General features: G+C 41.6%; 1 protein-coding gene across 1 annotated transcript in view; it reads left to right on the top strand.

Annotated features, from left to right (window-relative positions):
• bmp1a (bone morphogenetic protein 1a) overlaps window positions 1-22,191 on the top strand; it is a 28,191-nt gene extending 6,000 nt beyond the window's left edge. The window contains exons 2-20 of the mRNA XM_087794759.1: window positions 2,705-2,818; window positions 5,155-5,280; window positions 5,971-6,088; window positions 7,137-7,315; window positions 7,491-7,596; window positions 11,492-11,616; window positions 12,781-12,896; window positions 12,971-13,073; window positions 13,936-14,052; window positions 14,375-14,520; window positions 14,599-14,794; window positions 14,994-15,119; window positions 17,408-17,568; window positions 17,714-17,894; window positions 17,956-18,081; window positions 18,152-18,279; window positions 18,390-18,603; window positions 19,671-19,921; window positions 21,052-22,191. Coding sequence (XP_087650885.1) covers window positions 2,705-2,818; window positions 5,155-5,280; window positions 5,971-6,088; window positions 7,137-7,315; window positions 7,491-7,596; window positions 11,492-11,616; window positions 12,781-12,896; window positions 12,971-13,073; window positions 13,936-14,052; window positions 14,375-14,520; window positions 14,599-14,794; window positions 14,994-15,119; window positions 17,408-17,568; window positions 17,714-17,894; window positions 17,956-18,081; window positions 18,152-18,279; window positions 18,390-18,603; window positions 19,671-19,921; window positions 21,052-21,186 — 2,768 coding nt within the window. The 3' untranslated portion in view covers window positions 21,187-22,191. The remainder of the gene's footprint in view (window positions 1-2,704; window positions 2,819-5,154; window positions 5,281-5,970; window positions 6,089-7,136; window positions 7,316-7,490; window positions 7,597-11,491; window positions 11,617-12,780; window positions 12,897-12,970; window positions 13,074-13,935; window positions 14,053-14,374; window positions 14,521-14,598; window positions 14,795-14,993; window positions 15,120-17,407; window positions 17,569-17,713; window positions 17,895-17,955; window positions 18,082-18,151; window positions 18,280-18,389; window positions 18,604-19,670; window positions 19,922-21,051) is intronic.

Below are 22,191 nucleotides of genomic sequence, written 5' to 3'. Positions count from 1 at the left end.
TTAAAGCCTCTTCGGGGGCCATTAAGGCTGGCTGCTTTCTGACACTATTGGAGTTTCATCTGCTGCTGCCACTCGATTAATAATTATTCTATTCTGATGGTTTCTTTTCCCATTTTTATAAATATGAGGTCTTATTCGGTGCAAAATCAGTTTGAAATTCTTAAGCCTCACTCTTATACGAGAGTATAGGAATCAAACCTCAACTCGTAAATACTCAAATTGTGGCACAGAGTCTTCATCTGATAGAGATTTTCTTGTAGTGTGTTTTCTATATATTGTACATGAGGGTTTGGGTGTGTTTAAATAACTTGGCATCTTCTCAATGTCTCATTCTTAACCCTTAACCCTAATATCTAAAACAATGACTCCTAAAACTGTCTGTGGATAATTAAAGTCAGCAGTCAAGGGGGATTAATTCACAATCCCTGTGAGTCTTTCCATAAACCTGCTACAGCGTCTCCAGGACGACTGCTGTGCCCGAGGGAAATGAGTCCTAAAGCCACCCGGTCGTGCATTTGCTCACTTCTATCTCTCCTGGTGTCTGGGAACAATGACACTGCGGATTAACTGTACTGTCTCTATCACGGCGCTTGGTCCTCAGCTTTGGCCAAAGAGCCGGGACCTCTGTGAACCTGGTGGAGGGGGCCGGGGGGGTCGCAGTTGTTGCAAACAAGTTTAATTATTATCAGCATGTGCGCAGCTTTTGTTTTGACTTTTAGATGTTACCTTTTGGTCTTGACTCTTTTTGGGAAGGAACTGTCTGTTCTTCTCAGATGAGACCATGTAAAAAGCCAGATAAATGTTCTTACGCAGTCTGTCCACCCTTCATATACCATCCGACAGCTGGCGGCTTCTACTCATCTGCTGTGTTTTTGGCCACGCTTGTCGGTACCACCGGTGGTTGTTAGTGGTATGTTTCGATTCTGAAGGGATTTAGACAACCGAGATCGGTGTAACCTGTGAATCAGAGAATCTCATTGAGCTCTGGAATTTAAAGTCATCCTCCCTGAACATGTCCAGTCCCGCCAGCGCTGACCTACACCTTTCCTTATTACCTGTCATTAACCTCTCATCTGAAAGACTGTTGTGTTCTTTCCTTAGCCTGCAGGGTGGGAGACCCGAGTGTTTCCAATAAAAACACATCCAGATAGTAAGATCGATGTTGAGAAATGGGATCTGGGATCAATTCTTTTTGTTTCCGTTTCATGTTGATCTGGTTTCACTCATAAGTGAGGAAGATGGCGGACATTTCTATTTTTTTTTTTTTTTTTTTTTTTTTTTTTTAGAATCCCTTATTAGTCCCGCGAGGGGAAATTCAACCATTCACACATACTGATGGGAGTAGGCATGCACACTTGCGCCAAGTTCACCATCAGGAGCAATCAGGGTGAAGTGTCTTTCACGTCTAGGTGGGATAAATGTGTGCAGTTGTTTGTATAATACAGTTTATTTACTCAGACATGCACGCTCATGGTTATTTAACTGTGTTAGAAGCTTCGGGTTAATGCTGACACTTTGTGAAATTACATGTTCAGATGTTTAACAAACACCTTCAGGTTGTATCCCTGCAATTATTTCTAGATTTAGTGGCTTTCTCGGATCATTCCCCTTCAGGGTTAAGCCCCCCCCCCACTCCCCCCACTTTACTAAATACACGTCCAGAAGGCATTTGGTTTAAACTGCTTTAAAGATCATTTTACATATTTATTCCTCATTTGTTTGACGTTATTTCCCCTTTGTGTTCCACTTTGTCTACAGGAGGTTCCTTCAATACATCTTTCAATTGGTTGGAGCATTATGGTGGATACATTTGAAGGCTTAATGTTGTATATATATATTTAAAAAAAAATAAGATTAAACTATTGTGTAATTCAAACCATGTTTATATATCTGTATGCATTTAATACATTGAGGACTTATTGTTAGGTGTTTAATCAATGTTAGTTTAACCTCAACCTAATATGTTTATTGTTATACAACAAACAGCGATTTACTCGTCACAGTTTTATGTGTAATTTCACTTGTTGCCAAAAGTTCTTCGCTCCTGTTCGAAAACCCTCTAACACTTCAAACCATCGCCTCCTTTTATCACACAGACCTCGGCAGGATTGCAAGCCCAGGCAAAAATTCAGGAATACTGTCGGCACTATTAGCCGAACTTAGCAGAACGTAGGTTAAGCAAGCTCAGACATACACTGTGTAAATGTTCTCATTTTATGGTTCTAGTAAAGCACTTTTTCCTTGTCCTTGGCCTCATTAAAAGAAATTACATTTTCAAGGTGACCTATATCCAGACTGTCTCTCCAGATCTTATTAACTGCCCATGTAAGTGTAAAGCAATTTTTTGAATTAAGTCAGTAGGATTTTGTCCTTCACCTATTTATAAATTTCCGAGCCGACCCATGTGTATATCTTGTTTACATTTATAACCTATAATTTGGAGTTGGGTCAAGGCTGGCTTCCTGTTGACACGCTGCTGTTTAACAGCTCTATATAGGTCTAAATGCTGGAGCATGGTAAACAAATAAGGAACTTTATTATGTGTTTGTTACGGACTCCAGATCTTCTACATGCGCTGCAACTGAGACTCCGTGTATCCTCAGTCTGAGCAACAGGAAGGGCTGGAGGCCATTGAGGTGTGAAGCGACGCTCCCGATTGTTCGTGCCATGTAACGGTCTGACCTGTGACCTTTCTCTGTTTCAGTTGCGTACCTGGGAGACATTGCCCTGGATGAGGAGGACTTGCGGTATTTTAAAGTGGACAGAATAATTGATTTGGCTCAAAGATCGGTCCACACTGTCAATCGCACAAATACAGGTAAGACAAATGTTTTTTTTTCATATTCATTTCTTAGTTTCTACATTAACGCAAACAAGAGTTTGTTCGACTCCCCCTCCTTTTGAAATGGCACCTGTTGTGTTTTTTCTTTAGCTGCAAGCAAATGTTTATTCCTGCTACCATGTTATTTCTCTACATCGCGACACCTTTACAAGCACGTGCAACAGTAATTGCTGAGCTTCACCAGGTTAAACGTTGGTCTTAAAATGAAAAGGTGTATTTAGGAGCCAGATGCCGTAGGCTGCACAATCCTATAAACCAAAGTGAGCGTGAACAAACATGTGTAAACAGGTTGGCCATCTCGCTGCGTACATTTCTTTCAGTGAAGGTCAAAATGTGTTAAGAAGTAGAAGTTTTCTTTAAAAAGAGAAAGAGAAAGTATAAGAATATTATGTTTAGTTATTATGATAGTGGATCAAAGTAAGTCTGATTAATGTGACAATATCTTAAATGGTAACCGAGTTTTGGCGTATTTTAATTTTTTTTTAAAATGATGATATCTCCTGTATTTTGGCTTGACCTTAAGAACATGAGTATTGTGTATTTCCTCTGATAATAATGGTTGTTTATATTACTTACTGAGGGAATCCTAGAAATCTAATTTCAGTCAGACGCCTGCTGGGCATACTGGTGTCCTCACTCTGGGTAAATAAACCTGAGCACAGCAGCTGGATTGTACTTCTGCACTGCTCACCCCATTTGCACTTACTCCTTGTACCCGTCCCCGGCTCAAAATGAATCACGAAGCAGAGAATTCCGACAACAAACAGGCGTCCAATAAGTCGATACACAATCTCGACTATAACAGATGTTGCTTTAAACTCTAATGTTGTAATTAAAACACTCTCCGCTGCGACTTCTCATCAGCTAACTAAGCAGATCTGGCTGTTATCACACTCCTACAGCACATGCGAGTGTGTGCACGCTAATTGATCTTGCCAGGCAGCGAAGATTAATTTTGGCGGCCTGACATTCAACTGAACACATTGTTCCAAGGAAGCTAAGGAAACTGCAAATCATCATTTGTTTGATAATTAAATTTAATTGAAGCAAAAATGTTGCACAATATGAGTTATGCAATAAAGAACATCTTTTTGTCTCGCATCTTTGTTTTCTTTTAATCCAACAGATATAAATAGAGGCTGCATACACAAAAACTATGAGGCTGAAACATTTTTACACCAGAGTTGGGTTTTCAAGCATTTTATTATGATGTTAAATCCAAGATGTAAACCAGCAATACTTTTTTTATGACGAGAGGAACGTGGTTTACAAGTGATGGTTTATTGTCCTCATGAAAAAACGAAAGATTTAAGGGTCCAAGAACAATATTTTCAGAAACCAGAATGCTTACTTCCATCACTGCGCAACAAATAGATCTTCTGAGAAACTCTTCAAAAAAGACAAGTGTAACACAGCTTTTTTGAAGAGTTTCTCAGAAGATTTATTCATGACTTTATGGATGAAACCAGAGTTTTAAGCCTATGGCAGCAACTTTAATAACGATATACAATTGCCAACATCAACAAAAGACAATAACGACAACATTAATAAAGTCTAAGGACTTAATATTGGGTTTGGTTGAAAATAAAAAGGAATAAATAATATCTGCTCTCTTTATTTTCTTTTATCTAAAATCTTAAAATCTAAAAGTTTAAAAAAGTTGTTTGAGTTGAGACTAGATTGAAAGTGAGAACCTTATCAAACATTGTGTTAGTGGAAACATTTCCCTTTATTTCTAAATATATATCTGGGGTGTAAAACTCAATCGTGGCTGAAATATTGGTGACAGTCGTGAGCTAAACTTGAGGTGTTTTGTGTCATTTTTATTTTCACTGTAAAAGTTCTTAGGGATGGTGTGAACATGCTACATATCAAAGCCGGCATAACGTATATGATATTTCATTATCAACAATCTGATTCATTACCTCATTGATATCCATCCTTCATTCAGACAATGGAAGTCTGGAAACAGATAATACATCAGGCTTGATGATGATGACATTGAGCTAATTGTGATTCTGTTGGGGATGCTGTAATCATAAGGTTTATGTGACTGCTTTGTTTCCATGGTTACCCCTCTTTTATGTGCATTACAAATGCATTTATGTATTGAGGCAGTTTGTGTTCAAGGTATCATTAAAAAATAAAAATAATTGCGTGGTCTCAGCTTGAAGAGGTTATCAGGGAGCATTCATTAAAAATAGTCTATCTTACTGCAAATGTGTTTAATTGAAATGTAATTCATTGATGGACCAAAAGGTAAAGTTGTCTGTCAAATGAGAAGATTGTGATCTGATCTTTTTTCCCAACAGGTTCATCCCTCAGAAATAGACAAAACAGACAAGGCTCCCACCGCAGGAAAAGAGCCGCCACCTCCAGACCCGAGCGTGTTTGGCCTGAAGGTGTAATTCCATATGTCATCAGCGGTAATTTCACTGGTAGGTGATGATCTTTTCACCCACAAATCACCTCTACATTTCTTTCTGTCATGTCTTTTTGTAGGTCAAGTAGACCATATTCTATAGGTTATCCATTCACTTACATTTAACTAGATTATGAAGGTGGATGGAAGAGTAGCAGCAGGAGTAAAATGTAGTGATGATGGTCTGATGAAGCTTCATGAAGCAGTGTCATTATTTTCAGAGTCCACTAGATGGCGGTCTCTGCACTATTTTTCTTTGTTCTAATGAAACTTCACATCATTTTTAACCTGATGGTGCCACCTAATGACCTCTAAACAACATGACACAGTTTCACGAAGCTTCATCACCCCATCACTAGTTAAAGGGAAGCTAAAAGAGAGTGACTCTCCTGCTTCTTATTTTATTGTCAGAGTGAGAAGATGCTCAGGAAAATGGTGTCTCTTCTTTTTTAAAAAAAAAATGACTTTGTTTTCTTATCTTCATGTTGTAACTTTTGAAATCCTTGATTTGATATAAAGTTTTCTGCTGACGTAAAATCAAATCGTTAGCTGTAAGACATATCATTGGGATGTTTACAAAACACTCTTCCTTTCATTCGAAGCTCCTCGTTTTTTGGAGGAAGAATTCTCAAGAGATCCTCTAATTAAACTGTGTGTGTGTGTGTGTGTTTGTTTTCACTGATCCATCTCTGTCTTTTTCACTCAGGCAGCCAGAGAGCCATATTCCGGCAGGCTATGCGACACTGGGAGAAGCACACCTGTGTGACCTTTATCGAGCGAACCCAGGAGGAGAGCTACATTGTCTTCACCTACCGACCATGTGGGTGAGTCAGTGGGGTTCTGCACGTCCCCCGTGTTGAAGCACAGCAGCCGCCGGTGACCCTTTCTTTCTTACGGCTACTGCTCATATTTGGCACCCAACTGCTCATCAGTGGTCAGGACTGTTTCCTGAATCCGAGGGGGTTCGTGTCACACTTGGCCAGCAGAACGGCTCCCAGCAGAGAAACTTCCTCTTAATCCCTTTTTACCCCCCACTAAAGTTAGTCACCGTCTACTCAGCGGTTCTCCTCGCTTAAATGCACATGGAGTTCACACTGGTGCTTTGTGGTTTGGAGCAGCCCTTTTTAATGATGTCATAACTTGCTACTTTTAGGAATGCAGACCAGTATTAGAATTATGTTGCCAAGGATCAAACTCAGGATATCTATCTTGAAGCCACTACAAAAAAAAAAGAGTAGTTGATCTTCATCAAAAGAGATTTTTTCCAGCAATTTTTAGAAAGCCATTTTTAGCCGGGTGACTGGCCCCGGGGGCAACAGGGATGACATTATCCACGCAGGCGGCAGTGGTTAGCAGTGGGAACGCTCCACTCCGCTGCATATTGAGCAGGCCCCCATCTGTCCTGTGCAAAGTTCAAGGCGTGTCTCGAGAGAGCTTGGCTGGGCTCGCGGTAATTAGAGAGCGGCTGTCTGGCCCACAGGGCCGAGATGTGTGCGTCCGTCCTCCGTCCTCCCACACTGAAGCTTTCATGTCACGCTGAGATAGAGAGCCACGGCTTCTGCACTGGCACAGGGATGAATGAATGTCACTGCTGTACGAGCGGGTGACGGCTTCCTCGTACGACTCCCTGTAAAACAGACCACAGGTTGTTGAAGTAATGTTCCTCTCGTTACAAGCGCCATTAAATAAGCGCAGTGCAGGCTGAAACGTAAGGGCTACTGTAGAGTATTGAGCCCGAGACGCATTCCTTTCGCCCTTTTTTTTTTTTTTTTTTTCCTCCACTCGTTTCATTACTCACATCGTCATAATATTTTCACTTTGTTAACACACATCTCTCTGTGTGTGTGTGTGTGTCCGGCTGCTTGTTCACAGGTGCTGCTCTTATGTGGGACGTCGTGGAGGCGGCCCTCAGGCCATAAGCATTGGAAAAAACTGTGACAAGTTTGGAATCGTGGTCCACGAACTGGGTCATGTCATCGGGTTCTGGCATGAGCACACCAGGCCCGACCGAGACGAGCACGTCAGCATCATCAGGGACAACATTCAACCAGGTTAGGTCCTCGCGACTGTGTCACAGCTCGGCAATAAAACGGTGTTAAAATAAGCACTGGTCTGAGCTGACATATGGTTTTAAAATCCTTTTTTATTCTCAAATGGAACAATTAGCTCAGTGACCTCAACACACTCACCGTGTCTCACCACTAACACCCATCTTTTCCATTCCAGGACAGGAGTACAACTTCCTGAAGATGGAGCCCGGGGAGGTGGACTCTCTAGGAGAGGTCTATGACTTCGACAGCATCATGCACTATGCCAGGAACACATTCTCCAGGTACAAGCAAAAGCCCTTGTGTGAGGTCATACCAGGTCAAGAAATTTCCATCCTTTTACACAAACTTTTTACTGAGTGATATGGATTGATTCCAAAATTCCTAATGCATCCTTTAATTCTCTGTTACTAGTTAAATCTGATACGCTGTCTGTCTGAGGACATGACACTTTGAAAATCCTGACTTTTACCAGGATGATATAAAAGTCTTTGTTTTAAATGCAACTATTCCAAGATCAAGGCTCACTGTTTTTTTTAAATGGTCTTGATCACTGTGGGCTCAATCTGGCCTGCCAAGTCTCCTCACGTGGCCCACCGGGAAATTGTCTTAGAATGAAGTAGATTCATGTTGGTGACCTATAAAGATAAGCTAAGGGACAGAGTTGATGGATGTCAACAATGAAAGTAAAAGTTATTAGTTTGGTGAAGGAGGACGAACACGGAGATAATTAATTTAAATTTAGTCTAAAAGAATGAAAAGTCAGACCCACATTCTGTTAGTTAACCATACCTTTTTTTGGACTCATGAAAGATTTTCTCAGATAATTGAGTTAGACACTCATATTCATGCTTTGATTTTGACCTGTAGGAACAACTAATAGATCTGACACGTCTGAATCAGGAATACAATAAAAAAGGGCAGCAAGTGTGTTTTATAGCTGTTTAAGATGTTTGGGACTTTCTCCATCATCTTGTTTCGATTATTACAACTCACTTCATGGTCCCTGCTGTGTTTTTTTGGGGGGGGATGTAGCAGCAGTAAAGCAGCAGAAGTCCAAAAGGTTTGGCTTGCTCAGCAGCAGTTCCCCTGCTTAATCTCCAACAACTCCTCCAGTAAAAGTTCTGCTTCATACCATTAAACACCTCATTATGGACCTGAAGAGGCTTTTTGGTGATTATTAGTATAATGAGCACCTCAGGCGAGTTAAGAATGTGTAGGAACAGCTTTGAGCGTTGAACCAGTCAACATTTTAGGGATATAAGGTTCTTTCTAGGAGATGTCAAATGATGAACGTGTTTGTTGAAATACAATATCACAAATAGACTCATTCTTCTGGTTTAAGAAAGGTTTTGTCCGGACTTTGAACCTGACTCGTGACACATTTTGGCCCAATTTTGTAATTTTAGTTCGACATCCCTGCTTTAAAAACTGGGCCAAAAGTGCTTAATCTTTAAAACAAAATTCAATCAAAAATGTTTCAAACATTTCCGCATTTGTTGTCTAAACATAATTTTAATAATAAATAACGATAATAAAAGCGTAAAACTAAACTAAAAATTAAAAATCATGATAAAGTTAAACTCGGATGATCCATAATCATTAAAATAACAAGTTTTAGTATGAGCATAAATAAAAAGGGTCTTTGGGAATTCATTTTCATTCATTACATATTTAAAATTAATTAACTCGCTTACATATTAAGTTAAGTTAGGATTTATTTTGTCCTTTTGCTCATTTTGACATCATGGAAAGCTACTGACACTCTTCTGAAGCTGGGTCACAGTCTAGATTTTGTAAGTCAGTGTTTGGTCAAACAAGTAAACCAACAAACTGAACAGGAAATCCAGATTTCTGGTTTCGAAAGCAACACTGTTTATTAGCGTGCTCACTTGTTTATGTCCAGGAAAAGTCCCTCTGACAGTTAACCGTGCGTAGGGTGTCATCACAGAACCAAATGACTGATCCTACTTGAGAATGACCAATGACACACCATGGATAATTTGAAGTGTTATTTGGCAGATGGGTGACTAAAAAGTTAAAATTGATAGCTTAAGGGAAGTTGACTCAGATTCTGCCCCTGAGTCATCGTTGCTAAATCACACCCTGAAAAGAACACTTTTATTTTCGTAGTGAAGCACGACCTGGCAATAAGATATGAATTGGTAAAGAAGAATTTATCTCAGAGTGCCACTGTACACCTTCTTGACCTTCACCTCCTCTGAACATGCACGCAGAGAAGAGGAACAGCTGCAGGAACAGATGTTCCAGCACACTTCCTGTTTCTTTCTTTCCTGCGATATGATCACTTTTGACAGCTCTTACTGAGCAATAGGCATTTGATATATTCTCAAGGGCACAACACCATTCACAAGGTACTGACCACGACCGTTCACAGTCCTGAACCTGCACATTTTTATATTCTCTTACGCAATCCATATAAAACCTGAATTAAACAATAGTGTTTTAACAGTGCAGATGTTTTCTCTAACTCAAACTAAACCCCAAACCTAAACAAATAGTAAGTGTCTTTAATAATAAAGGCTTGTCATTATTATTATTATTATTATTATTATTATTGAGAATTGATTAACTAAATCTTCTGGAGCTGACAGTGTTTAATAATAATAATGTGAGGTGTGATTGTTAATAAAAAAAAACAGATAAAAGTAATGCAATCTGTGGATTTTATTTTATTTTTAGATAGTACTTGTCAAACCAAACATTCTATTTAAGAAATAGTAACTGTTAGGTGGTCTTATGTGCTTCACTCACCTCTAAAGACCAGGGCCTCTCCCCAAAATCCACTGACATGCTCATGCTGTGAAGTGATTCCAGGAAGCGGAGAGTGAATCTTTGTCTAAACAGACTTTGCAAATGGGTTCTCGGCTCAAACACCGTATCTGTGAAAGATTGTGTTTGTATAAAATACATGCACAGGCACTTTTGTTTTGTGCCTCAGAAGTATGTGTTTCTATAGAAATGTATATGTTGTTTTGATGGACTAAAGCGAGAGCAGATGATCCTGTTTCTGTTTAGTTTGCCATCAGCTGTACTTTCCGAGGCTCTGAGTTCACTCTGGGTTTAGCCCCCTGGTCTTGTAAATCTGTGGTATGCACTACAGCCTGCTGCACAATGAAGCAGCCCTGACCTAAACCATGTTTATGTTTGGTAATCCCGTCTGCTGTGTTCACAGTCCAAGTCGAGCACAGTTGCCATCCTAATTTGTGCAACTGTGTTAATCAATAAGACTGTTTGGCCCTGTGGGGGGGGCGAGGGGAGGAGGTTCACAGGGATCTATTAGCTTTTCACAAGTTGCTCTTAGGGTTTATTTTTTCCAAGTCTTGGATTTGCTTATGTACCTGTGCCAGTGTCTCTTTTTGTCGTCGTGTTATTAGCTGTTGTGTTGTACAGTAAATCACCGTGGGAAGCCCGGGCCTCAGCTGACCGGCTGCTTGAAAAATTTCATGCCTCGTCTTGATGTTATGCTCCTCACTTGGATCCCCAAGTTTTTCTTTTGGTTGGGGGGGTTTTGTTGCTATACCCACAAATCTGCCCGCCCCCGGTAGTGCTTCGGAGATATTTTTTTTCGGGAGCCGAGATTGGAGTGTCGCCAACTCAAATAGAGACCTGCCAGTGTGCCCTTTGTCTGCGCTGACACCGGCTGGAGTGGCGTTTTTTCACCAGCGGCCAGCGTACAGGCTCCTGGAATCTCTGAGACAAACAGGCAGGCAGAGCCTAAACTGTTAGCTCAAGCTGCACTGTTTGCACATGCATAGTGTTGATAGGCATGTCACCATGGGAACGGCTCGGGAGCCAAGCCGTTGCTCACCGAGAGTTGGAGAAAAAATGAAGATGAAGAGCTAGCAAAGTGTCAAGTGAGATGGCAGTGTGAAAAGAAGCTATGTGGACTGGTGGTTGACTGGTATTGGATTTTCAAAAGGGCAAGGATGAAATTTCTCAAGTACAGTCGATATATACATGAAGCTTCAGAAAAAAAAGTTGCTATTCTATTTATTTATATTTTGTACATCCAACTTGATATAGAATAGAAGGACATTTCTACTGTCTTGTGTGTGTAATTCTTCCTGAAAGCTGCTGTTTTGTTTATTTGTAGGATGTGTTTTCCCGATTTAACAAGCATAAACACTGACAACAATCTCCCTTCATCACTTGCAGGGGCATCTTCTTGGATACCATCCTGCCACGCTACGATGTGAATGGAGTGCGACCACCCATTGGCCAGAGAACCAGACTAAGCAAAGGGGATATCACACAGGCACGCAAACTCTACAAATGCTCCAGTAAGACCAAGATGACATATTCTGTCTGCTAGAAGGATTTACTGATGTGCACAACAGATCTAGTGAAAATATAAAGGCAGGTTTCCATGACTGATGAGTCCCACTGTAGGACTACCAGGAGGTCACAAACAGAAACTTGGTCGTCACTTCCCAGAAAGATGTTAAAGAACAGCTGGTCTTGACAATGACTAAAAGGAAGACTGGAACTCTGACATCACAGCGGAGTAAACTGTACGGTTATGTAATCTCAGGGCTTTTAGCACTTACTCTGTTTACGTTGACAGAGCGACGAGAAGATTCTGAGTAAACAGAATTTACTACATTAGCAGATGCCGAATGAAAACAGACCCTCTGGTTAATAGATTTGACGTTGGGCCGTTAATTGTAGGTCAGTCTCGCATCAAAGCTTGAAGATTGATGGTCAACCCAGCTGATGTGGTTTTAACTGCAAATAGATTTGTTCTGTCTTCCCTTAAACTCTGCATTGACTTGCTGATGTGGCACTTTATGAGGGATGAGTCTGTCCAAAATGGCTTTAACAGGAATGAGTCTTTAATTTGTTTGAGATTCCAGTGAGTGTTTGTGATTCACATCTGTATCTGCTAAAGGTTCTTCTCTTCCACCTTTTTTTGAGATGTTGAGGCAGCATTTATTTGAAGAATTATATTCCATTTTTTCTTAGGTCTTAATGTGAAAAATGAGACAAGCTCCTAGGCACAAATCTACTCCAGGTCTCATAACTCCCCCTGTACAAGCATCGGTTTGTGTATGAAATACATCTTGTTTTGCCTGCTCAAGTGAGGTTTTTCAGTGGCATCACGTACATAATGCATCACGTCCTCTAGAGAGCTCAGTTATTTATAGAGTACCAGGTTTATTTTCAGAGGACGCTCTGAGATTGTGTCTCTCTCCGTCTATTCCTTTGTGTGTGATCATCAACTGGACTCTTGAGGGGTGAGGCTGGGGGGGAGGTCTATGGTTGACAGTGAACAGATGTGAGCCAGTACTTTTATGGTCCGCGGCACATGTGTCGTGATTTGAACGTATTCACTGCCAAAAGACATGTTCAAAACAAAAAAGATCAGATGAAAAACTTGGCAAACTGCTCATGTGTGGTTCTGAAATGTCATAGCATGGAGCTCATGTGTTTGTCTCTGTGGACAGGATGTGGAGACAGTCTGCAGGACAGCAGTGGGAACTTTTCTTCCCCTGGTTACCCAAATGGATACTCGGCATACATGCACTGCATCTGGAGGATATCAGTGACCCCCGGAGAGAAGGTACCAATAAGAACAACCCATTAGCCATGTTCATTCTGTATAAAAATCCTCTCCTTTTTTTTTTTTTTTAAAAGATCATCTTAAACTTCACCTCCATGGATCTGTACAGGAGCCATCTGTGTTGGTACGACCATGTTGAAATCAGGGATGGATACTGGAGGAAAGCACCACTCAAAGGTCAGTCGGAGAAAAAAATATTAAAGTATCTTGATCCTGAGATTACACAAGGGTTAGAGGTAGTGATGTGTTGATGAATCTTCATTAAGCAGTGTCATGTTGTTCAGAGGTCAGAAGTTGGCGCTTCAGTTTAAAAATGATGTTTCATTAGAACAGCCGTACAAAACAAAGTAAAATAGTGCAGAGACCGCCATCTAGTGGTCTCTGACCATAATGACACTGCATCATGAAGCTTCATCAGACTATCATCAAGCGTAAAGAAAAACGAAAAGAAAAAAGAAAAAAAGATGCCTTAGTGTAATGTGAAAGTCAAATGTTATAAATATATAAGCTTACCATTGTTGTTTAATTGATTGTAATTTTGTTTTAAATCTATTTTTTATTTAAGGAGTATCAGATATATATAATATATATAATATCTATTTTGAGGAACTAGAAAAAGAAACTTAAAGCCAAATGTCTAAATAAATTACTTGTTCGAAGTAGTTGTTGATTTGGTCTGGGGGCGCACAAGTTTAGTCCTAAAAATAAGTTAGTTAAGTATATTAATCATTTTTAAAAGGATGGAAAGTTGAAAGCAGGGCTGTTACATGGCTGACATTTCTACATCATCCGTTTTTTCTTTTTTAAATTGAGATTTTATATAAAAAATGGATAGAATTAGTTTGTGGTTCTAAATAAATGTCATCATAAAATGGCAATAAAACATAAAATGAGGCATTTGAGTAATAAAGTGTGTTTACCACCATTGTCAGGCTCTGTAGCTCTCAGCTTTTTTTTGCTTGTGCCCTGATGAACCTGACGGATACTTCCAGCTTTAACGCAGGATGAATTAATCCTATGTTTTACGTCATTTTTCCAGGTCGATTCTGTGGCGACAAACTCCCCGAGCCCATCATCTCCACCGACAGCCGGCTGTGGATTGAGTTCCGCAGCAGCAGCAACTGGGTGGGGAAAGGTTTCTCTGCAGTTTATGAGGGTAAGCAGCGACTCCCCAACATTCCTGCGTCCCGATCCAGAAGTTGCTCAGCTGACCCGACGCGCTTCCAACAAAATGTCCAAGACTTGCAGAAAAATCCACATTTTTGGCTCCACTAATGCTGATGTGTCAGACGTTTTTTGCGCTGCATTAATCAGATTCTGGCCGGAGCACAGATTAGCTCCATTGTTTCCAGGCGTGCAGAGAAAGGGTGTGGGTCCGTGTGTGTTTGCGACGCAACCAAACTAATCATTTTTTCATAAATCAGAACTTTGAGCACATGTTTCTCGACCTACAGTTTTGTTTTCATTGTCACACGCAGCCATCTGTGGAGGGGAGGTGAAGAAGGATAACGGCCAGATCCAGTCTCCAAACTATCCAGATGACTACAGACCTAACAAAGTGTGTGTGTGGAAGATCACTGTGGCTCAGGGGTTCCATGTGGGTCTAACTTTCCAGTCCTTTGAGGTAAATAAGCCCAGAGATAGATTCATCCAGGGGTGGGGGGGCGTCTACTTCACACTCAACTTCTCCTCACCTTGTCAGATCGAGCGTCACGACAGCTGCGCCTACGACTACCTGGAGGTGCGAGACGGGAACTCTGAGAACAGTCGCCTTCTGGGCCGCTTCTGTGGCTACGATAAACCCGATGACATCAAAACCAGCTCCAACCAGCTGTGGATGAAATTCGTTTCAGATGGCTCCGTCAACAAGGCCGGCTTCGCTGCCAACTTCTTTAAAGGTCAGACTTTAGATCAGGTTTGTAAAAAAGGTGAAGGTCACATCTGTATATCTCCCCGTCGTTTTCACTCCGACTTGTAAAACCACGTTTATTTTTCTCAACGGTGATTCCGGCGCTTGTTTTCTTACCTTTAACTCTTTTACACTGGTACTAGCGAGGGGGCCGACCACAAGGACTTGAACACGTCTTTGTTTTTCAGAGATGGACGAGTGCTCCAAGCCGGACAACGGTCGCTGTGAGCAACGCTGTGTCAACACACTAGGCAGCTACAAGTGTGCATGTGACCCGGGCTACGAGCTGGCGGCCGACAAGCGCAGCTGCGAGGGTGAGTACAAAGAGGGCAGACGTGCAGCGCTTCCTTAAAATCCACTCTTGTAGTAACAAGATCGACTTCTGCTCGTTTGTGTTGGTTTGTTTTTCTTTGGTCCTCGTGGACTCGTGTATGTTTTTGGCTTTAATTGAGGGCTTAACAAAACAACATTTACTTAAAAATGCTGCGTCTCTACTGACACCTACTCACACTTGGAATCTCCTCACCTGAGAGCTGAGATCAGCTGTAACGCCTCCAAGACAACCTTTTTTAGGATTTAAAGTGTCAGCTGTCATCGCAGGGTTCTTCTATCACCTTGTATAAGACTTAACTTGTGTTGACTTAAAGGCTGAATTTGTTTTCTTTTTTAACAATTGAAATAAAAAATGTCTATATTGATAGGTTGAATTTTATTTGTTTTATTTTATTAATTCTCTATTTTAGAAACCAACATTTCCAAATTACTTATTTTAAATCATTTTTTTAATGGTTAGCCTTTTATATTCTATATATAAATGTTGGAACTATTATACTAACATTTTAAATTTGATATAAAAAGGTTGCCAGTATTTTAACTACATTTTATATTGAATTAAAAAGGCTATTAATTAAAAATAGATGTATTGAATTAAGAAAAGTATTAATAAAGGCTTAACAATACAACAATTTTGAATGAGTATATCAAACTCTAAAAGAATAATTTTTTAAGATAAAATACAAAAATTGTGCCACTATTATACCTTATGTTTCATATTGAATTCAAATTAAACAATGGCGACAAATGTATAACATGAATGGAGTACTTTTAAAAAACATTTAAAGCATTTCGATAAAATAATTTAAAGTTTTTCAAATAAAAAATGTTCAATTCAACCATTAAATATTCTGACATACTTCCATAGTACTGTGACAGGGTCATTAAAATGAAGGTCCCTCTATCCCACAGCAATATACATATTAATGGGAAATTAGTGAAATGTCACGACCATAGCGTGATGCACGGGGGACTGTTGGTGAGGAGTTGTCATCTTGACAAAGATCCTGCGGCTGCAGTTGTACGGGACCCTGGATAACATGACAAAGTCCACTGTGTGTTTGTTCTGAGGCTGTTTTTCACAACTTAACGCAACTTGTACACACTGATGAAACGGACACATCGTTCAATAAACAAACCTCTGGAATCAGACCTGGGAAAAGTGCGAACTGGTGTCCACATCCGGCCCTTTGACTGTAAATATTTGCCCGTCCAAAAGATATTATGAAAATAGTTCCATCTTAATATCTATATAAATATATCTCAATGAATTAAAATTGCAATTCAGCTGTTTTTAATACTGTCATGGCATTAATACGAGCACGTTTTTCCCATTAAATAAAGGCTGTTTTTCATCAGCCCTTCTTTCATCTTGCTACAGTCATAGAATATAATGGCACCTGAAAAAAAATAAAGCTAAAGTTAAATATCCATACGTCTATGTTGAAGAAGTGACCAGATGGTGGATGTTGGCAAACATCTGAGTGGTTTGTTTGTATCTGCGTTTATCTCAACATTTACTCAATTCATCATCACTCGCATCTGTTCACATAAAAATACTTATTTTACACCAGCTCCGACATCTGTCCGCTCCGGGCAAACCTTCCTGCTGTATCTGTCGTCCCTAATGAAGCGTTCAATGATAAGAATGACACACGTGCCTCTGGAATAAACAAACTTATGGACAAATCCACACATTTAATGTGGCCCAACTGATGATTGGTTCAAAGTCAAGAGTGGATTCATGTTGTTATGGTGAGCTATTCATATGTAAATGATTAAGATAAGATAATGGAAAGATTAGTTTTCATTAATACAAGTAAACCTGGAATTAGTTTTGGTGATGGAAAACCAACGCATAGATCATTTAGATTAAGATAAATTGAGCCTCAAAGAATGACGTCAAAATCAAACTCCTCATATGTCCTCGACTGAGAAAGTGCTAAAGATTTTAGCCCATGTGTGATTGAACATTCTTTCAAAGATGATCCAAGTTTGGTGTCAAACTCGGTCAAATTCTTGTCTTGTTGATAAATTAAATGGTCTCGTATCTCCTCATAACTCTTCACGCTCTCTTCACTATCTCACAAAACAAGCTCATTCGTTATGAATCCTTCAAATTCTTTAAAAACGTTCTCATGGAAATGTAATTAATCTTAAAGTCTTATCTCACGCGTGTCTTCGAGTGAGGACGAAGCGATTCTTCTTCTCTGGTTTTTATGGAGAAGTTTTGCCAAATCTGACGTCTCATTCCTTCATATTTCCTCAGCGGCGTGCGGAGGCTTCATCACCAAGCTCAACGGCTCCATCACCAGCCCCGGCTGGCCCAGAGAGTACCCCCCGAACAAGAACTGCATCTGGCAGCTGGTGGCCCCCACACAGTACCGCATCACTCTGCTCTTCGACGTGTTCGAGACGGAGGGGAACGATGTGAGCACCGGGGTTATTATCAATCGTCGCGGGGTGGGTTTGTTCTGTGCTTTTTTTTTGCGACCACGCTTCCTTCTCGGCCCCACATTTCATCACCTGATCGAAAGCGAGACCAGACCAACAAACCTGTGCTTCTCCTTCCAAGGTGTGCAAGTACGACTACGTGGAGGTGCGCAGCGGACTCTCGGCGGACTCCAAACTGCACGGGAAGTTCTGCGGCGCCGAGAAGCCGGAAGCGATCACCTCGCAGTACAACAACATGCGCATCGAGTTCAAGTCGGACAACACCGTGTCCAAGAAGGGCTTCAAAGCCCAGTTCTTCTCAGGTGAGTCTCCTGGCGGCGCGAGTTGGAGCCCCGGGCTTAAGGATGTGTGTCTGTGCTTCAGATAAGGACGAGTGCTCGAAGGAGAACGGCGGCTGTCAGCACGAATGCGTCAACACGTTCGGGAGCTACAGCTGTCAGTGCCGGAGCGGCTTCGTGCTGCACGAGAACAAACACGACTGTAAAGAAGGTACGAAGAAGAACAAATGAGATGTAATGAAGGAGCGGGACGTGACTGAGCTTCTTTTGTTTTCTTGCAGCTGGCTGTGATCACACTGTGAATAGTGTGAGCGGCACCATCACCAGCCCTAATTGGCCCGATAAATACCCCAGCAAGAAGGCGTGCACCTGGGCACTCACCACCACACCAGGCCACCGCATCAAGATCGTACGTCTCTCCCCCCCCCCCCCCCCCGCCTCGCTCTCGTCTCATTTAGTCCTCAGAGCTGATAATGATGCTGGTCCTCCTGCCCTCATGAACCTCGGCTGTGTTTGCAGGCTTTTAACGAGATCGACATGGAGGCTCACATCGAGTGCGCCTACGACCACATCGAAATCTACGACGGCAAAGACGGGAAATCGCAGAGTCTGGGTCGGTTCTGCGGCACCAAGAAGCCTCCGCCCATCACTTCCAGCAGCAACAAGCTGTTCGTCCGCTTCTTCTCAGACAACTCTGTGCAGAAGAAGGGCTTCGAGGCGTCGCACACCGCAGGTATATTTAGATTTAGAACCGTTGTTTACAGGAGTATTAACATTCCTGCTCTGTTGACACGATGATGCTTCAATACATGTTACACTCAATATAAAATGAAAAATCAATATTTATAAATAACAATATGCAGTAAATATTAATCTGGTTCACCAATTTAAAATAATTATTATGATATAAACATATACATATATATAACATCTGTTAAACTTCAAATATAGAATTCAATTCAAAATGTAAGTAATTTGTATTTATAGAGCACTTTTCCAGACCAGGGTCACAAAGCGCTTAAAATCAAAACAATATTCAATAAAGTATATACTTTAAAGGTCAAGATGACACAGAGACCAACACAGTCCTTTAGTGGTATTTACAAGGCCCTCATGACGTCAAACAAAAAACTATAAAACATTTTAAATTGTTCATTTTACGACTAAAATGTTTCTATAATTTTTATTGTTTGATTATTTCGTGTCTTAGAAATAAACTGTAAAAAATGTTTAAATATATTTAGATATTGTTATATGGACTTGTTTTGTTTTTTGATTCTCCTATGATTTTAATTATAATAATTTAATTATTAAATTAATTAATTTTAAATTGATATCTTGATATACTTTACTGACACAGTAAGTACAGTACTATTTTCTCAGGATAAACGAGTGTGTATATTTATTTTTATTATTTATTATATTAATATATTATTTAGTGACAATACATTTATTTATTATATTAATATATTATTTAGTGACAATACATTTTATTTTTAGACACATTTATGTTTTGGCTTTAAAAAAAAAAAAAATTGCAATAAGGTCTCATTTTCTTTTGACTTCAACAAAGATTTTCCAAATGTCTGTTACATGTATTTATTAAACATTATATATATATAATTTATTAACCAATACTTCCTTAAGTTGAGTTATTGAGCATCAGTAGAGTACACAACCTTAACTCGTGCTACTAAGAAAAAATCCTCGACCGTGTGTGAAGGAAAGATTAATGAAGGTTTAAAAGCCACCAATAGTTGAGTGATGGTCCTGAAGAAGTTCTAACTTATCGTCTCACAGAGTGCGGAGGTCGCCTGAAGGCCGAGGTCAAGACCAAGGACCTCTTCTCACACGCCCAATTCGGGGACAACAACTACCCCGGGGCGTCGGACTGCCAGTGGGTGATCGCGGCGGAGAAGGGTTACGGCGTGGAGCTGATCTTCCAGACCTTCGAGATCGAGGAGGAGGCGGACTGCGGCTACGACTACATGGAACTCTTCGACGGCGCCGACACCAAGTCCCCGAGGCTCGGACGCTACTGCGGATCTGGGGTCAGTGTTTTTCACTTGCATAACTTTTGAGTCTTACTGAAGGCAGCCCCGAGTCGACCAGCTCTGGGGTTTGTTGAATCAAGTCCAGAGCGTCAGTGGACTCGTCAGCCACTCGTGTGGTCAGTCACGGAGTCGGCAGCTCCGGGTCTCCCCGGCGGGCTCAAGAAAGACTGGTCAGGGAGCAGATTGATTCCATTAGCACACCTTGCTAACAAGCTCTGGCGGGGCCAGTTACGCCCGCAGACCTGGGGGAGCCCGAGAGAGCACCCCCTCAATCAGCATTCTTTTTTTAAACCTGCTGGAAACACACTCGAAAGTAGGATGGAGACTAATTAAATTACAAAGAGAGGGGCCTGAGGCTGCAGCAGGAAATGAGTAAATGTAGGGGCAGCACTTAAGTTCCCCTTTTTACGTCCTCTGGACCTGCAGTCGAGTCCTCACAGCGAACGTGTCTTTCAAGTGCTTGAAACTAAACTTGTGAAAATATAACCTTGAATACAACAAAGTGGCAACTATATATAGTGATACTGTTACAAGTATATATTTGTCGAGTACTTGAGTCAGGATTTACAGACCACATGACTCTTGACTAAGTCGTAACTGCTTTCATTTGATTTGAAACCAAAATATGTCCAAACATTAGCTTTTAAAATCTGCTGGAGTTGACCGTATCCTCTTGTCCTCAGTCATCGATGAGATCTCATTGAATCCTTTAACCGTGGAGAATGTTACGCTTGCTGCCATCTAGTGGCCGGAAGTTTAATTGCAACTCAAAAATGAACAAATTCCTGCAACTATTTCCAGGTTAGTTAAGAAAAAAAAAAAACACATTTTCTAACTCCCCTAAGAAGACCCACTTAAAGTGTATCCACAACTGTTCCTCGCCAGAGCTGCTGACTCGGGTATTTTCCTCCGGAGCGCAGCACTATGTGGTTCCGCTTAGAGCCGGAGCTGCACCTGGAAATGATCATCACACAATATTCTGCCTCTTTTGTTGCTGCCAAGGCCGGAACCAGAGTCAATCTGGACCCGGTCACGGACCCCGACTCGGCCTCTTCCCCTCAGGCGGGTTGGCTCGCTCCGTCCTGCTCTTGAGGTTCTAAGTCTCGCCCGTTGTGTTCCCCCCGCAGCCTCCGGAGGAGATCTACTCGGCCGGAGACTCCATCGTGATCAAGTTCCGCTCCGACGACACCATCAACAAGAAGGGCTTCCACGTGCGCTACACCAGCACCAAGTTCCAGGACACGCTGCACTCGCGCAAGTGACCAGCGGGGGCCGGAAGGGGCCGCGCGGGGCAGAGGGGCGTTCGTAGGGGCCCCCTGGGGAGGCGCCAGCCTGACGCTCGGAGACCTTCGGCCACCAATCAGACACGCCAGAACAGCCGCAAGACCACCAACCGCACCTCAGCCACGAGGGGCTCTAGCTCCCCCCACTGACTGTGAGGAGTAAAGCCATCCTGCAGTACCTTGTTTTTACCTTTCTATGGTTAGGAATTTTGGGGGGGGTAGGGAGGGCAAAGGTCCACTTGGGAGGGGGCGCCACGACCTGGTCCCCTCTAGATCTTTTTTTTTTTTCTTTCTTTTTTTTTTTTTTTTTTTAAACTTGTGCCTCGCAGGGCACGACATCACAGTGGACTCTCAGGACCTGCAGGACGGCGGCCAGACCCCCGCCGGCCCAACTCCACCGCGGGGAGGAGAGGACGTCCAGGGGGGAGTACGGGAGGGTCTCCTGCACTCCTTGATGGTCGCTCTCCTCCCCCCCCTCCTCTCCCCGCCCTCACCCCAGCCCTCTGCTTTAAGGATCCACGTCCATCGAAGCGGATCTAGAAGGACTCGAGAATACTGTTGCATGTCATAAGCGGGAGAGAAGCTGTAGTGACCACACCAGCGTTTGTAATCGGCGGTTGTTGCTCTAACCAGGAATTTAAGGAAGCAGTTAATCTAATTAAAGGACTAATCAATGAACCGTGGTCCACGACTGGCTTTTACTGTAACCTCCATGTGTAAAGTCATGTGATTGGTCTAAGGGAACGCGTGCTTTGTCTCAGCTCGGAAAAAAAAACCAGTTAGCACTTTACAGTGAATTGTTCCAAAATCACGAGCTTATGAGTTTTTGTGAAATGCGATGCCAGTTCACTTATTTTTAAAAATGCATTTTATCTCTTTATGTTTTTTTTTTTGTTGTTTTTATCGTTGCTCCATTTAGTTCCTCAGGCATACTTGAACGTTGTGTGTGCCCTGTGACGTGGGGTAATAAAGATTTGACTTGTG

The sequence above is a fragment of the Callionymus lyra genome, chromosome 1 (assembly GCF_982586985.1).
Source record: "Callionymus lyra chromosome 1, fCalLyr1.hap1.1, whole genome shotgun sequence".
NCBI lineage: Eukaryota > Metazoa > Chordata > Actinopteri > Syngnathiformes > Callionymidae > Callionymus > Callionymus lyra.
This window is presented reverse-complemented; position numbering and strand designations above follow the sequence as displayed.